This window comes from Balaenoptera musculus, chromosome 2, assembly GCF_009873245.2.
Source record: "Balaenoptera musculus isolate JJ_BM4_2016_0621 chromosome 2, mBalMus1.pri.v3, whole genome shotgun sequence".
Taxonomy (NCBI): domain Eukaryota; kingdom Metazoa; phylum Chordata; class Mammalia; order Artiodactyla; family Balaenopteridae; genus Balaenoptera; species Balaenoptera musculus.
In genome coordinates this window covers 4,349,663-4,366,603 of record NC_045786.1, presented here as the reverse complement: position 1 = coordinate 4,366,603, position 16,941 = coordinate 4,349,663, and the positions used below count along the sequence as shown (strand labels likewise).

The 16,941-nt window shown below is 41.7% G+C and overlaps 1 protein-coding gene across 3 annotated transcripts in view; it reads left to right on the top strand.

The window, feature by feature from the left end:
- The first annotated feature begins 8,577 nt into the window (after positions 1-8,577).
- Positions 8,578-16,941, top strand: part of CACNB2 (calcium voltage-gated channel auxiliary subunit beta 2) — a 416,180-nt gene continuing 407,816 nt past the window's right edge. For 2 of the 3 annotated variants that reach the window (XM_036842143.1, XM_036842140.1), the window contains exon 1: positions 8,578-8,697. In XM_036842143.1, the coding sequence (XP_036698038.1) occupies positions 8,578-8,697 (120 nt within the window). Of the gene's footprint in view, positions 8,698-8,988; positions 9,095-16,941 lie in introns of those variants that run through there. The other variant, XM_036842141.1, reaches the window with a different exon arrangement.

The window sequence follows — 16,941 nt, the reverse complement described above, 5'->3', positions numbered from 1 at the left end:
ACGCAAAGGACAAAGGCTGTATGACTGCACTTACGTGAGGTATGTAGGGTAGTCCAATTCACTGAGACAGAAAGTAGGATGGTGGTTGCCAAGGAGTAGGGGGAGGCGAGGATGGAGAGTTATTGTTCAGTGGGTATAGGGCTTCAGTTCGGGAAGATGGGAAAGGTCTGAAGGGGCAGAGTGCTGATGCAGCACAACAGCATGAATGCGCTTAATGCCGCTGAGCTGTGCACTTAAAAATCGTTACGATGGTAAGTTTCATGTACTATGTATTTTACCACGGTAAAAAAAAAAAATTTGAAAAAAAGAAAAAGACATAGTTAATTTAAAAAATCCAAAATTATACTTGTAGACTTCAACACTCTTTCTTTTTTTTTAATTTAAAAAATTTTTTATTTTATTTATTTATTTTTGGCTGCGTTGGGTCTTCGTTGCCGTGCGTGGGCTTTCTCTAGTTGCTGCAAGAGGGGGCTGCTCTTCATTGTGGTGCACGGGCTTCTCATTGCGGTGGCTTCTCTTGTTGCGGAGCACGGGCTCTAGGCGCATGGGCTTCAGTAGTTGTGTCTCGCGGGCTTCAGTAGTTGCGTCTTGCGGGCTTTGTTGCTCCGCAGCCTGTGGGATCTTCCTGGACCAGGGATTGAACCCGTGTCCTCTGCATTGGCAGGCGGATTCTTAACCACTGCACCACCAGGGAAGCCCAACATGCCTTTTCATTAATTGATAGAATAAGCAGACAAAAAATAAATCAGTACAAATATGGAATAACTGAAAAACACTGCACGCAGCTTGATCTGATTTACATTTATCTAACATTCTACCCGACAATAGCAGAAAACAACTTATTTTCACATATACACAAAAAAATTCACCGAGTAGATGATTTTTGAACCTAAAACAGATTTCATTAAAATTAAAATGATTGAAAGTATACAAAGTATATTCTCTGATTAACGTGGAATTAAAGTATAAATTAAAAGCAGAAAAAGATCTAGAAAGTCTCCCATACATTTAGAACTTTAAAAACTCACTGCTACATAACCCATGGGTTAAATAGGAAATCGCCCAGAAAGTTAGAAAATATTTTGATTCACATGAAAGGAAAAATACAAGTCAAAATTTGTGGATGCAGATAAACTGGTGCTTAAAGGGAAATGTATACCATCAAATGATTCAATTAGAACAGATATAAAAATATGTATTTTTACCATATATAAAAAGAATGATCTAAACTTCCACCTTAAGAAACTAGGAAAAAAAGAAGAGAAAAAAGTAAACCCAAAGCAATCAGAAGGAAGGAAATAATAAATATAAGAGAAGAAACTTTTTTAAAAAATAGAGAACAGAAAAACAGTTAAGAAAATCAATGAAACATAAAGCTGGCTTGTAGAAAAGATCAATAAAATTTAAAAACCCCTAGTCAGACTAATCAAGAGAAAAAGAAAGGATGCAGAACTTGTTAACATCAGGAACAAAAAAGAACGGTCATTATAGAACCCACAAACATTCAAAAGGTAATGAGAAAATATGAATAACATCTTTATGCCAATAAAACTGATAACTAAAATGAAATGGACAGATTCTTTGAGAAACACCAACTATCAAAGTTTAAGAAGAAATAGAAAACCTGCATAGTCCCATATCAATTAAAGAAATTGAACTGATACTTAAAAGCTTTCCCACAAAGAAAACTCCTGACCCACTAGTGAATTCTTACAAATATTTATAAGTATTAGTAATTCTATAGAAACTCCTCCCAAAAATAGAACAGGAGGAAACACTTCCCAACACCTGCCCTCACTTTATGAAGCCAGCATTCCCATAATCTAAAAATCAAGTTAAGATAAATTATACCTTAAGAAAGTTAATTTAATTTTTTAAAATGGAAGTATAGTTGATTTATCATGCTGTGGTAGTTTCAGGTGTACAGCAAAGTGATTCACATATATATATGTGTGTGTGTGTGTGTGTATATATATATATATATATTCTTTTTCAGATTCTTTTCCCATATGGGTTATTATAAAATATTGAGTAGAGTTCCCTGTGCTATACAGTGGGTCCTTGTTATTTATCTATTTTACATATAGTAGTGTGTATATGTCAATCGCAGATTCCTGATATATCCCTTCCCCTCCCCCTTTTTACCTTCCCTTTGGTAACCATAAGTTTGTTTGTCTATGTCTGTGAGCCTATTTCTGTTATGTAAATAAGTTCATTTGTATCATTTTTTTTAGATTCCACACATAAGTGATATCATATAATATTTTTCTCTGTCTGACTTCACTTAGTATGATGATCTCTAGGTCCATCCATGTTGCTGCAAATGGCATTATTTCATTCAAGAAAGTTAATTTAAAAAGAAAAAAATGTTTTGAGTAATGAAATGGTTACTAGGTTTGGTTAGGTTTGGTAGGATTTATCTAAAAAAAACCTAAAGTAAGAGAAGCTTAAGCAATATAAATGCTTCTCTCTGCCTCACTTAAAAGAAGTCTGAAAGTAGGCAATCCAGAGCTGGTATGGTGGTTTTATGGTACCATCAATGGCCCCGGTGCTTTTTTTATGCTCATTCAACCTCAGCAAGTGGCTTTCCTATGGCCTCCCTGTCTATAACCTCCACTCATGGTTTAACCAATATATCCACAATCTGGTCAGCAGGAAAAGAAAGGAAATCAAAGCACTTCTCTCCCTTTTATGGGTACATCCCAGAAATTCTTCACCCACTTTGCTTACGGTCAACAGAATGCAGCCCCGTAGTTGCATGTAGCTGCTAGAGGAAGTACTGTATATAGTCTTTTACTCCAGGTGCCAATGTGTCCAGCTAAAAACAGGGGTTCCATAAAAAGGAGGTATGGGCAACTAGCAATCTCAGCTACAAATAAGCTGACTACTGTGAATGTGTAAATTCAGGTGCTTTTCTTGATAGAGCAGGTCTCATTTTCTATAGTCCCACGACACATGAACATACATGTGTGTGCCTCCCATAAAGAAGTGAAGCTGGTTTGAAAAGAAAACGCAGGAGAGGCCAAAGGCTTTGCTTAGAAATAAGTCGTTCTTATCAAAAGAATGGGGCCATAGGAGAGCAAAAGAGTCAATTAGATATTTTTCTTTATCATTATCTGCCTGCCCCCTCACCTCCCAACCCTATTTTCCAGCTGTACTGAATTTCTTCACCTTCCATCTTTGTATTTTCTATTCTTTTTGCCTGGAACATTTTCCCCTGATCTTTTCAAGTTCTTCCCAAATTATTTTCCACTCATATTCATCATACTTTATCCATATGTTGCCTAATCTACTGTGTATTCAATAAGTACAGAAGCCATACCTTGTTCAATGCCAGTATCTCTATTGCCCTGGATTATAGTGCATGCATGTGTGCGCACACACACACACACACACACACACACAATGACTTGGATTAATATCATTTCTGCTATTCACAGCAGGCCTAATTCTAGCAAATACATGAATGTGGTCATCACAGCGCACAAGCAATAGAAATATGTAAATCTGTTCCTCCAACCAGAAATGCAGCCTTAACCTGGGTGGCAGAGCTCTTTGAAGTCCACCAGACAGGCAACTGTGTTGAACTGAAAACAGGTCTTAGAGTTGGGCACGTGTTTAAGTCCTGCCACTCATCATCTATTCAGGCTTGGTTAAGTCAGTCTTTGCTAGCTGTTCGTCAAAATTCACTCTCTTTTTCTTCTTAAGGCACCTGACTGGACTATGGTTCTCAGCTTGGCTTGTAGGTTTTTCATGGGATAGAGTTTTAGCCAGTAAAACATAGTAAGTAGGAGAGATTTATACCACTTCCAAGCTTGGCCAATAAAAATTTGCAAGCTCCACCATCTTCCGCAATGTACGTTCCATGGCCACATTTTCAAAACAGTGGATCGTAACTCAGGACTTGGTTCCTAAATGTCAGCATGAAGCAGAAGCTCCTTCTGATGGTGAACAGCTACACAACATCAAAGGAATGCATTTCTTATCCCCTAATCCACTAAATACCTAGGGCTTATTTGTTACCGCAATGTGACCTGTCCTGATACCTACTTCATAGATGAGATGATATACATAAAACCTTAGCACAGAGCCTGGCACCTTGTATGTAAACCAAAGTACCAGTTGTTATAATTATGATTTGGATGAGAAATCAGTCAAATCATAAATGAATGTGCTTTAGAAACTAGAAAGTGCTATACAGTATTGGATATTCCAGACCTCTGTCTCCTGGGTGATTTTAAGAACTCATGAAATCTTATTACTTCTGTGAAGCCTTTATTTTGGAAGTGAAGTTAAGCTTTCCTTGACCACTTCAGTATCTCAGTTGTATACACTGAGATTCACTATACACATGCACACACACAACCCTCTTACACGGGATGTGCTTGCAACTTTATATACTTTTTTCCCCCACATCTTTATTGGAGTATAATTGCTTTACAGTGTTGTTACAATGTTAGTTTCTGTTGTACAATAAAGTGAATCAGTTATATGTATACCTATATCCCCATATCTCCTCCCTCTTGCGTCTCCCTCCCACTCTCCCTATCCCATCCCTCTAGGTGGTCACAAAGCACCGAGCTGATCTCCCTGTGCCATGTGGCTGCTTCCCACTAGCTATCTATTTTACATTTGGTAGTGTATATATGTCAGTGCTACTTTATATATGTTTAAATAACAATCTGTAATTCAAGGAATTCATTTTATAGCATACATTTCCAAAAAGCAAATGTATAACTTAGTGGAATTATCATACCAAGTTAGGCCAGTGGCTGATACAGGTATATCCTTATGAAAATGCTGTTAATAATGGTGGAGATACAGAACCGTGAATGAGGTGAAAATTGATTTACTAAGTAAGATAAGAAATCACACTGGTGCATATCTGTCCTAAAGAACTCTTACTCCAAGGTCTTAAATACAATCACAAATCTACAAATCTACAAGCAAGAGAGGAGAAGTAAAGTAATTATAATCACTGGTTCTTCTACTTAACAGGGGAAAAAAACACCCCAACTCTTTTAAACTTCTGGCTTCCTTGGCCAAAGTTTCTTACCAGCCTCTGTTCTCATTTTAGAGCATTAATAATGCCCAGAATATGCCTGTCCATTACAAAGACTAATGAGCATACCGGAGTTCAGGTACAGCTTGAACAAATTAGTCATCTGCATTTAAATGCCTTGGCTGATGATTGTACATCCATTATTACTGGGGTGCATCTGCATACCTTTTAACATTGAAAAGAATTAGGCTTTCCGTATCAAATTTTAGCTTTTATCTGTGGCTTTTAAGTACTGCACAAGCCAAGGTAGGTTACAAACAAATAATAGACCTGACCATAATAGAAAACATCCACCATAAGTTTCCCAAGCATTTATCCCTCTATATTTATTCTGACATTGTTCCCTTTTTCAAGTAGGGGTAACATTGTGTTACTTTTTACTTGAAAACTTTTACAAGTCGACTAGAATCTGAACGGGTACATTGTATCATGTTACTGCTCAATGCAGGCTAATTAAATGAGAGCAGGTAATAAGGAAAGAATTAATATAATCCTTTCAGGGGAGTCGTGATTAGGTAAATGTCTCTGTATGTTAAAATTTGCAAAGTTATATGCTATGTTTTAAGGCATGTGAAGACAGATTATTCATTCATTCACTCATTCATTTGTGCAACAGGAGTTTTCAGGCTCCAACTAAGTGCCAGACACCATGCTGGATGGGGGATGATAAAATGAGTAAGACCCAATCGGCTGCCCCCAAGGAACTCTGTCTCATGGCAGAGAGAAACATAAAAACAAAGAGTTGAGTATCATAAATTAATGAAATGAATAAAATATACTCTATCACATTTGAACCTTTAATTCAAACTTGGCTTGGCTATAAGTATTAGCATTATTTTAAATGATTTTCAAGGTTGTTTTGCTGTTTTGTGGTCTCCGCAAAAAAAAAAAAATCTGATGAAAGATAAAATTTAACTTCCCAAATGGTCGTAATTGAAAGCGAATGCAGATATTTAAGTATACTATAAGAAATCAAACATGTCATGGGGAAACACTGTTTCAGCAAACCTGGCATTTTTTAAAACAGTGTTAGAATTCATCTGTCATTCATTCATTCAAGAATGTATTCATTGGTTTCTAAGTGCTTACTAACTAGACTTTAAGCTCCAAGATTTCTGGTTTTTGTTGTCTGTGCTCATCCAGTGGCAACAGTGGAAGCTTGATATATGCTTGATTGAACGGATATTGAAAGAATTCAGGGGGAACGGCCAGATTTTGAGTGTGCCCTGGTGAATAAGCATGGCTCCTGTCCCCACAGAGCTTACACTCTAATCTAGAACCAGATTTAATGTTATCCCTAGTCTTTAATGCTCTTAGGAGAGATTTAAACACTCTCTTAAGAAAACTGAACAGTTTCATTAGATGAATGGACCTAGAAGAGTGATGCCATCGGCAAATCGTGGAACTAAAATAAAATAATGACTCCAAAACTTTAAATACAATGTCTTTTCCACTTTTGTATGTACATACATGCATATATATATATATATATATATATATATATATATATATATACACACACACATGCAAAAGCACTGCTGATTGCTTTTTTTTTTTTTTTTTTTTTTTTAACAAATCTTAGCCAGGGTTTTGGGAAGGCTATTAGCCATGGCTACAAAGCAGAGGGTGCCCCCTTCCCTGGCTGGCTGGCCACCCACCCACATCCTAAACAACAGCTTCCCAGCTCCCCTGTCTGTTGCTTTTCAAAATGTGACTTTTATTATCGTCGTTGTTGTTAACCAATTTCTCACTGCTTCTGTTTAACACTCAGGTTTTTCCCCCTATTTTGGAAATATGTATGTATGTATGTATGTATGTATGTATGTATTTTTCTTCCATTTTTATTGCGATTTAATTGAAATGCAACACTGCATAAGTTTAAGGTGTACAGCATAATGATGCGAGTTACATACTCCATGAAATGATGATCACAATAAGTTTAGTGAATATCCATCATCTCGTATAGATACAAAATTTTAAAAACAGGAAAAAAATTTTCCTTGTGATGAGAACTCTTAGGATTTACCCTCCCGACAACTTTCGTATATAACAACAGACAGCAGTGTTCATTACATTTATCACACTGTACATTACATCCCTAGTACTTAGATATCTTATAACTGGGAGTTTTCACCTTTGACTGCCTTCAGCTAACCCTCTGGTAACCCCACATCTAGTCTCTTATTCTGTGAGTTTGTTTTTGAGGCTTCAGTCACACTTAAGTAAAAATGACAATTTTAACCCCGAAGATTAAGAAAATCAATGACATTTTGGATATGCCTAACCAACACCTGTTCTTGAAGCCTGACTCAAATCACTGTATGATGGCGGTGGATGCGTTTATCTTTGAGAAGAACAAGGACTGTATCCCATAATAATTTAATACACCGTGGCAAAATATAAAAGGCAGCTGAAGCCTATGGTAGTAAATTTCGGTATGTATATTTCAGTTTCCAGAAGTGTCTACATTCAGTGGTTACAAAACCACACTGATGCCGGGAAAACTTGTTCTACAGAAAGTTCCACTGTAGTAAAAGTTGTTGAAATACGAGCTACCCTGTAATACAAAAAATACGTCGTATTAGGAATAGCTGAACGTTATGCCGTAAAGGGAACATTCTTGCTACGGCTGCTACTCTCTCATCAAGAGTTCAGAATCCTAAGGAAATGCTTACACGTCCAAAATGGGATATTAAGACTTCTCAACTCTACAGAAAAAGTGAAGAAGCAGTTGGCAAAGATGAAGACAACCCGGAGCCATAAAGGGAAAAGTTCGGATTTGGAAGTGGGTCGATTTAGACCCAGGAGCCCAGGCCAGCTGCAGACTCGGGCGGGACCGCAATGCTCGGGTCAGCAGCGGCGTTTCTCTGCTGGCTCCTCGTTACCGTCGCCGTCCAGGGGCTCCAGCGGTCGATGGGGATGGGAGGTCCTCTGCAGACACTTGCTCCCCGGGGCCGCCCGAGGCCTTGACAGATTTCGGGCGTGCAGGGGAGGAGCGGAGCCTCCCGGGTCTCCCAGGCGAGCGACCTGTTCCCGCCCGCGGGCTCGTGGGGGAGCCGAGGGGCTGGAGCTCGGCCGCCGGAGAAAGGAAGCCCCCGGGCGCGAGGCCTGGCTTTCGCGGCTTTGAAAACTTTCCAGCGCGCGTGCCACGGCGACGCGCAGCGGCTGCGCCGGGGCCCCGGCGGCCCGCGCCTCCCGCGGGCAACTTTTCGGCCTTTCGGTGGCCTGTCACTCTCGCCGGCCGACGCGCCTCCCCCTGGGCTCGCGCGGCCGGAGCGCCCTCCCTCTCGGCGAGGACCTGCCCCGGCGCCGCGGATCCAGTGCCCGCTCGGCGCTCGCCCTGCCCGCGCCCCCCGCCGCCCGGCTCCCCCGCGCCTCGCTCGCAACCTGGCCCGGCCGCGCCCCGCGCCCTGAGCGCCGCGAGCCCCGGGCGGCCCCTGCAGCGGGGGGCGGGGAACGGAGGAGGGGACCCGCCGCCGGGGGCCGGCTGCTGGCTCCCGGCCGACCGCTCGCCAATGGTCCAGAGCGACCTGTCCAAGTCGCCTCCCACAGCGGCGGCGGCGGTGGCGCAAGAGATCCCGATGGACCTGCCGGAGAACGCGGCTCCCGCGGGGGCGCTCGGAGCGGCCGCACAGGTAGCGAGAGCGCCGCGCCCGCCCCTTTCTTTGTGAGCCGCCCGGGCGCCGAGCTCCGTCTCTCCCGGCGCCGCCTCTGCCCGGATCCCTCGCCCGGCCGCTCGCTCCGGCCTGGGTCTCCTCCTCCGCCGCCTTCTCCTCCCCCCGCGCGTGGCCACCCGCTTCTCCCCTGCGGGCGCCGGCGCCCCTGCCCCTCTCCGCCTTCCTCCCCCCCCTCCGCCCCGGGCTCTTCTCCGGCTTCCATTTTCCTCGGCTTCCCCGAAGCCCGAGGGAGGGAAGGGGCGGGGGAGACCTCGGGGTCCTCGGAGGCTGCCGCGGCCAGCCCTCGTCGCCCCTTCCCGGGAGAGGCACATGGAGAGCCATGGACCAGGCGAGCGGACTGGACCTGCTCAAGATCGTGAGTGCGGGGCGGGGGCCGGGAGGGGCTCGGCTTCCGCAGCTCCGCTCCGACGCCGACCCCGCCGGACCGGCTGTGAGCCGGGGTGGGAGTGGGGGGCGTGGGAGGGGACGCTCCGCCCCTGCCTCCCCCGTGACCCGCCTCGGCACCTCGGCGTTGCGCCGCGCGGCCGGCTCCGCTCCCCTCGTGGCCCTGGCCAAGGCTCGCCTGGACCCCTCGGCCCCTGCCGAAGAGAGCGCGCTGGGGACGCGAAAAGTTTTTATTTTTCCCTTGGCCCTGCAATGTGAGCCGTCTCGGGGAGCTCCGGGACCACCTTCCCCTCCGACGAGTGTTAGCGGTTTCTGGGGAGATTCCGGTTTGCTGCTCGTCGTGAAATAGGAGATGTGAGTTGCAGGCGCTGGGCACGGATAAGGTGGCTTTTACGGAAGGCTTTGGCAGGTACCGTTTGGATTGCAGACGCCTCCAGTTCTCAGCGGTAAGGAGTCTCTCAACTTCTATCCTAGCAGGGAAACGACTTGAGACTCCTAACGGTGCGCTGCTTGGCGAGCCGTGGTGAAGAGGGTACGGTTACCTTTCAGGCATCACTTTTTGGAGAAGCGTGTCTTCTTTGCTTAGTGATATTGCCTTGTTGATCTCAAGCCTCCGTTTGCTCGATTGGAAATTGTGGGAAGATTATGTAGCTTTATATTTATGTAAAATTTCTAAATACATAATTCATATATTTTATATTTGTATATGCTCGAGAGAGCGTGTTAGTCTTATTTACTGTAGTTCCGGGGGCAGGAGTGGGCCACAGTGATGATAAAATGTTTTGCTGCTTTGTTGTTTTGATAGGTGGTAGAAATCGACTGCTTTAGCTATTTTGGTACTGTTAATAATGTTGGTCCTGGTGGCATGATCTTGGAGCTTTGCTGAACTTTCTTTTACCACTGGGAGTTAAGAGTGCAGACTTAAAACACATCATTCATTTTGATTTGAGACGGAGGAAAAATGTAGGAGGCAATCACTTGTATCATCAGAAATCCATATCTTTCATAGAGGAATTCCTTTCTTTCCTAGAGGTAAAACAGCTAGATTTTAGTCAGCCTCGGGCTGTTTGGCTGCGCAAGCCCAGTGGGGGCATGTAACTAACCACCTACATTTCCATCTAGCCTCTGCCAGAGGACCTGAATTCTTACCAACCCCTGTCACGTTTGTTCTAGACTCCTGATTTTATCTAGATACTCACCAGGTTAGATGAGAGAGAGAGAAGTGCACTCAGGGACTTCCGTTATTCTAGGATGAAGGTCTTGAATACTGATAGAGGAAAGGACTTTTAAACCCTCTTTTCTCTTTGATCTTCCTTCAAGGGTTTTTGGGGTTTTGTTTTGTTTTGTGTTTTTATTCTTATGATAAAAATAGAGTTCCTGAATTCCTGGAGATCAAAGTTAGGGCAGACAGAAAGCATGACGGCATTCAGATAAGAGATACTAATTTCCTTCGTGATTTATGTAGTTAAACGTAAGGCAACAAGTATTTGTGATGCAGCTGCCACACGGAAGTGATTCAGATACGAGAAGACACACTTTCTGCCTTCAAAGAACGTACTTTCCGGTAGCTGCAAGGGTGACAAATGGATGACAGTCGTACGGCATGGGACGCTAAGAGAAGTACTGAATCTTAGATGGTTGCAAAGGAGTCGAGAACGCAAGTACTCCCTTTGGAGTAATCTGGAAGGGCTTCATGCAAGAAGTGGCGTTTGAGAAGGGATTTGAAGGATGGGTCAGATTTCAACAGATTTTTCAGAGAGATGGTGAGGAGCTCTTCAGGACGCCAAGTCACAGCAGTTAGAAGTCTGATACGTTTGTAATCCCTAGTTTGGAAAGAGCGTGGACAGGTACAGATTGGGCATAATCAAGCAGAAGTCTGACAGCTTGTGGCAATTTGAGGCCACATCTTGGAGGCTTTGGAACCTGCAATGTATTGAAAACCAGAGAACCTTGGAAGGGGTTCAGAGAAGGAGCAGTATAAGAGCTCATGGGGAAGATTCTCCTGGGAGTGTTCTGTAAGGTAGTTTGGGGTCTTGGAAGTCTAGAGGTGGAGCTACCAGAACGGAGATTGATGTAACGGTTTGGGCAAGAGGTAATAAGGTCTAAACTGAAAAGAGAGAAAAGATAATAGATAGGACAGGACTACAGATGGACACATTCCAGAGACCCAGGCCACAGGAATTGGAAGTGACGGAATGAGAGAGGGAGGGAGGAATGCGTATTAGAAGCAGGTAAGAGGTATAAATATTCAGCTGCATCAGCGTCTATCTCCTTGCTCTCTCTACCTTCCAAAAATGAAAGCAATTTTCCTTGAATCGTGTTCATATCACAGCCATTATTTGAGGGAAACATTGCCTTGTTTATTTGAGATCTAAAAAATCATGACATCACAGCGCAGTGAAAACTTGGCAAGGCATCTCTTCCATGTCTCTGGGCAGGCCAGGCCAGCAGTAAAACGGCCTGAGAAAAAAAGGCTGTCTCTGGAGCATCTCTCTGTTTTGTGACACCAAGTCATAGTAATTCTCCTGAGAAATGGAATTTTCTTTTGCAAACAGTGTCTCTCAGCAATCATGGGTTTTAAGAATCCTTTCTCTTTCACCTCTGGAGTACATTGGGAGTCCTATGTGAGCAAAGCAAAAGATGGAGCTTCACAGACGGCCCGTTGTTCTTTTTTATGTCAAAAATCCTGCCTAGGAAGGGGGCACCCTCATACACTCCAACCCCTTCCTCCCAGCACACGGTCATAAACAAAACAGATCTATTTCCTACATGAGAAGTGAGTGACAATCTAACTGCAAATTCCTGAAAGTTCAGATCTAAACAAATTGCATCCCTCTTTTAGGTAACCTGTTGAACAGTTTCAGTGCAAACTTGGACACAGTCTGCCTCCAAAGTCAAGGTGCTAACTGAACGCTGTCCCTCCAAAGCTCCAAGTCTGTACTGTCCACCACGGTAGCCACTAGTCACATGTGGCTTCTGAGCACTCGAAATGTGGCTAGTCTGAACTGAGATGTGCTATAAATATAAAGTACACATTTTAAAATACATAAAAATACAGGTAAAATAAGTACACAGATTACAGATCAACTAAAAATGCAGATAAGATAAAAATATAAAATACGGATTTCAGAGACGTCGTAGGAAACAAAGAATATTCTGCACGTCATGAGTACTCTTACATCAACTGTGCGTCACAATGATAATATTTTTGATATATTAGGTTAAGTCAGATACACTATTACAATTCATTTGACCTGTTGCCTTTTACCTTTTTCACAGAGCTACTACAAAATTCCTCTTATGTATGTGACTTCTATTTCTATTGGACAGCATTAGTCTAAAGTACAGCCCTGGGAATTCTCCAGGGAGTTGGACAGAGCTGGATGGAGGCTGGGTGGCTGCAAAATCCGGGTGAGAGGAACTGAGTCTAGGATGGCAGCAGAGGAGGAAAGGAGTGAGAAGGAGAGCAGTATCTCAGCACTTCAGGCCTTAAAGAGATGGTAACCAGCACCTGCCATCGCACCTGGAGGTGAACAGACAGTAAGCAGATGGCCTGTTTGTTTTGCTCCTGGCAGCAGCCTGAACCGTGGAGCCAGGTGCTTTATCTGAAAAGAGCAGCAGCTCTCCCCCCAGGTCAATACCACTTTCCAGAAACTTTGCCAGGCACTTTCGAGGTCCAATTCCATCTTTGCGGTCTCTCAGCATAATGGACGTGGGTACTGGGCTTGATGTTTTGCTGCACCCTTCGCTCCTGACCCCCCCATCACTTGCCTCTTCAGTGGGATTTTGTTCTGGGATTTTGCCCGGGAGAAATGTTAAAACCTGCTCGGCAGAATTTCTGAGTGTGTTTTAAAATGCGAGACGTAATATCTGACGATTTGAGTGATTGGAGGTTTAGTTGGCCGTGCGGTTTTATGTTCCTGTTCTTTTTTGTCTTTCCTTTTGTGTAAAGAATTAGCTTACCTGCTGCTCTACTTGATTGCATTGAATTATGCAGTCTGTAGGCTTGATCCTTTCAAGAGAAGCTGAGCAAAATATGTTAACCCTGGGTGGGGGTGGGTAGGGGGTGGCCCTCTTTGGTTCTGTGACCATGGGGACATGTCTCTATCCTACCGAGAGTCTATGGCACACACGGACTTTCTCAATAACAGGGAGTTCGGGTTAATTATGACACCTTCATTAAATGACTGGGTCTGTCTTAGAATTCTTTCCAAAACTGGCTGGAGGTATAGATTGTGAAAAAGGCAAGCTTGGCCCCTGGGCATCTCCCGCCCTGGCCTCGTCCCCCCTCCCTTCTCTACCTGCAAGACCCCCAAAAGAGCGCTATTTATGCTGCTTCTTGAGTCCTTTCTGCTTTTGTGTAAACTGATCCACATAGAGAACTTGCTGTATTCCCCTCTTTCTAGGGAAGGAATCTCAGTGACTTCTCCCCTAGTGAAAGATCTGACAGCCTCCTTCACACTAAACTTGATAAATGAGGACATTTCTTGTCTGATTCCTCTCCATTTAGTTTCGGCTTCCTTCGCTTCTGACTCTAAAATGAGGAAAGTCTGCAGTTCGAAGGGATAAATATCAATGAATGCTGATCAAGAGGGATAGAAATTAATCTCAGGCATCAGCATTATGTTCACGGGGAGCAGTTCATAGGTAGGAGAACTGTCACCTTATTCATCAACCACAGAAGTGACATTTTTAAAGCTGCCCCCAGGGGCCGCCAAGCCAACCTTGTGTGCAAGGCTGGGCTGAAGTCTCCACTTAACTGGCAACTTCTGTAATTAACTATTACCGTCTACTTCAGTCATACAGAAATTAGATTTCAACTCCCTGTGGAAGTGTGACCATTTATTTGCTGATTTTTAAGATTACAGTCCAATTTGAAAAGTATTTAGTATCAAAGAAGACAGTCATTCACATGAAACTGATATTAACATCACGATGAATGGTGGAGATCTTTTTAATAAGTCATTTATATATTTGTGGCAATTTCTTAAATTTCTTTCTAGTTTCTGAAATCTTCCTTAACTTGGCTGATGTTTTAGGAGAAGTAAAGGAATTCAAACGTATGGTTTTCTTTTTTCCCATTTGCTGTGGTGACTTCACTGGTTTTTTTATTAAGCTGTATATAACCAAGAGGCAATTGAGTGGGAATTAGTGACTTTTCACACTGTGTTCCACAAGGATGTAGGGGTCTGCATATATCGTGGAGAGTATTATGGGTTACATTTAGCCCTCTGGACACACCCCCTGTCTCTTCTTCCTTTTACTTCCTGAAACTCTGGCTCTAATTATTAATTGTTTCATATATCAGATGTTTATATACTTAGTGTTGTTAAAAAAAAATTTTAGAAACCCCATTAGTCGTAAAAGTAGCTGCGTTTGAAGTAGCCAATTAAGAAAACTATACTTCTTTTCCACATTTAGGCAACTAAATATTTGAATACTTAATCTTTCCTGTCTTATTGTTTGGGTGAGGGTTGGCCTTCACTTTTTTTTTTTTTTTTAATTCCTTCGTATGAAACGCTCTGGTCCTTATTTTCCAGAATTTTGAATAACTAATACACAAGTCATTTTAGTCAGATAGACTTAATTTTAAATATGCATGGAATTAAAGGCAACTTCATTTGGTAATGGTGGTATAAATTTTCACCAACCTTTTTTAAAGTACATAAAAATGGACTATTAACTTTGCAGAAGTTGCTTTAACTTTGCTTCTTCTTGATCCTGGATATTGTTATAAAAAGTAACTAGTCATTGAGGTGTCACTTGACAGTTAAATTTTTTTTAAAAAGGAGATTATAAGAGAGAAATTACTGCTGAAATTAGTAAATAGAACAGAGGTGTAATTAAGCGTATCTATTTTGGTTTTAAACAAATATATATAATGAATAAGAATTTGCTTTAACACCGTTAAACAGAAACGCTTTGAATAAATCATCCCTCCTACATTTCAGTGATTGAAGAACAAGATATTTTTTCTCAAAACTGTCACCAGTTTGTGTGCAGTTCAGTATGCCATCATTTTTTTCTGTTTCTTAGCACGGTTGAAACCTGTAATACTCCAATGTAGACACATTGCGTTGGTAGCTAAGTGCACCTGAAACAATGTTTGTGAACAGTGTTCCCAGGGGCCTGGAAAAATTAAAGTGACTTTTTAAATGTGTCTCATTTTTTTGCAGAGAACTGCAGCCTCCCCTGGGACTGGCTGTCTTAAATATTGTGTGGTTCTCACAGTGGCTGCCGGGCAATGTCTGCAGCCATGAAAAAGTTTATACTCCAAAGCAGCTGAATAGTAAAAGCATACTTTTTTTTTAGTATGTTTATTTTTATTTTTATTTATAAAAATTTATTTTTATTTATATTTATTTTTACTAGTAAAAACATTCGGATTAAAAATCCGAAATAAATGATAATGATGGAATTTCAAAGAAGCTTTTTCAAACATCCATGTCCAAATGATGCTGGCAGGACACGGGGATATTGGGATGAGAGAATATTTCGTCTTTGTTCTCAAAAATAATTTATGCTCCGAATGAAGATACGTAGTGTATTTGACACAGATTTGCCCTCACCTTCCCCCAAGGAAACATGTTAGGCCTTGAAAATGCTTTCCAGGTAATAAGTATTTTTCCATATGGAATAATATAGAAAAGTTTTTTTTTTATTTTAAGGAAACTTTCAGACTTTAAACGTTGTAGGCCTTGGAAGACACATTTGTCTAAACCTTTCTGTAAAAATTGGAAAAGGAAGAACATTGTTGAAAGAATGTTATTTTTCAACAGTTTACGGAATAATGTTTACAGAAGTAAGAAGAATATGCTGTTACGTGAAGAGAACCTTGTATTATGAAAGCCCAGCCTAGATTGTCTTTCCTTTTATGAAGCCGAGTTAATTAAATGTCATGGAAACACATTTGTATTATATAAATCCCTTCGATACTTGGAAGAGAACAAACATATTTAAGACAAATTTTTGCTTTAAAATTATACCACCCCTCTCACTGATTGCAGATTCATCTAAATTGCTCACAACACAAATGTTTGTAAGAGATTTCGGCTTGCCTAAGTGCTACGTATATTATGGTTTATAAGATATTTCCATTTTAATGAAAACCATACGAATGTATAAAATATAACAAAAGTCTCATTTTTAAAATCTGGACATGGTGCTTTTCAAAAAAGCAAACTTTGTAAATTCTGATCATCTAATGAAGTCTCTGTGGGCCTAATCCCTCTAAACACGTTATACATTTTAGCCCAGTTTTTCTCTACTCTTCTCACTCTTATGTGGGTATCACTTTTTAAAATATTATTTTGAGCCCTTACCGTGTGCTAGGTCTTATACTAAATGCTATAAATACATTCCTTCATTTACTACCTAAAACCACCCTGGGAGGCAAGCCTTAATATCCCCATTTTTAAGGTCAGCTATAGTAGGATTCCCGCCTGTGTATATTTATCTGGAAAGCTCGGTGTTGAGCTATTTTTCACTTATATTTTAATGTGTAGTTTTCTCAGTAACTTTATCCATGCCTAGAATTAACCATAGATGAATGCATAGTTTAGTCTTAGTGCTGCCCTCAGTGTTAAGCTGTAGGTATATTAGAAGAAGCAAGTTCATTTGTAGATGTTTGTGCTTGGCCCTAACCTATTACTGAGACAAATTGTCTTACCTTTAACATCCTGTTCTTAAATGCTTTCTTCTTCTTCTTCTTATTACTATTCCATAAAATTTATTTTTTGCCTTCTCAGCAAAATAATTAAGTGGTTAAAAAGCAAGCTTTTTGGATAAACAACAGGGTCCTACTGTCTAGCACAGGGA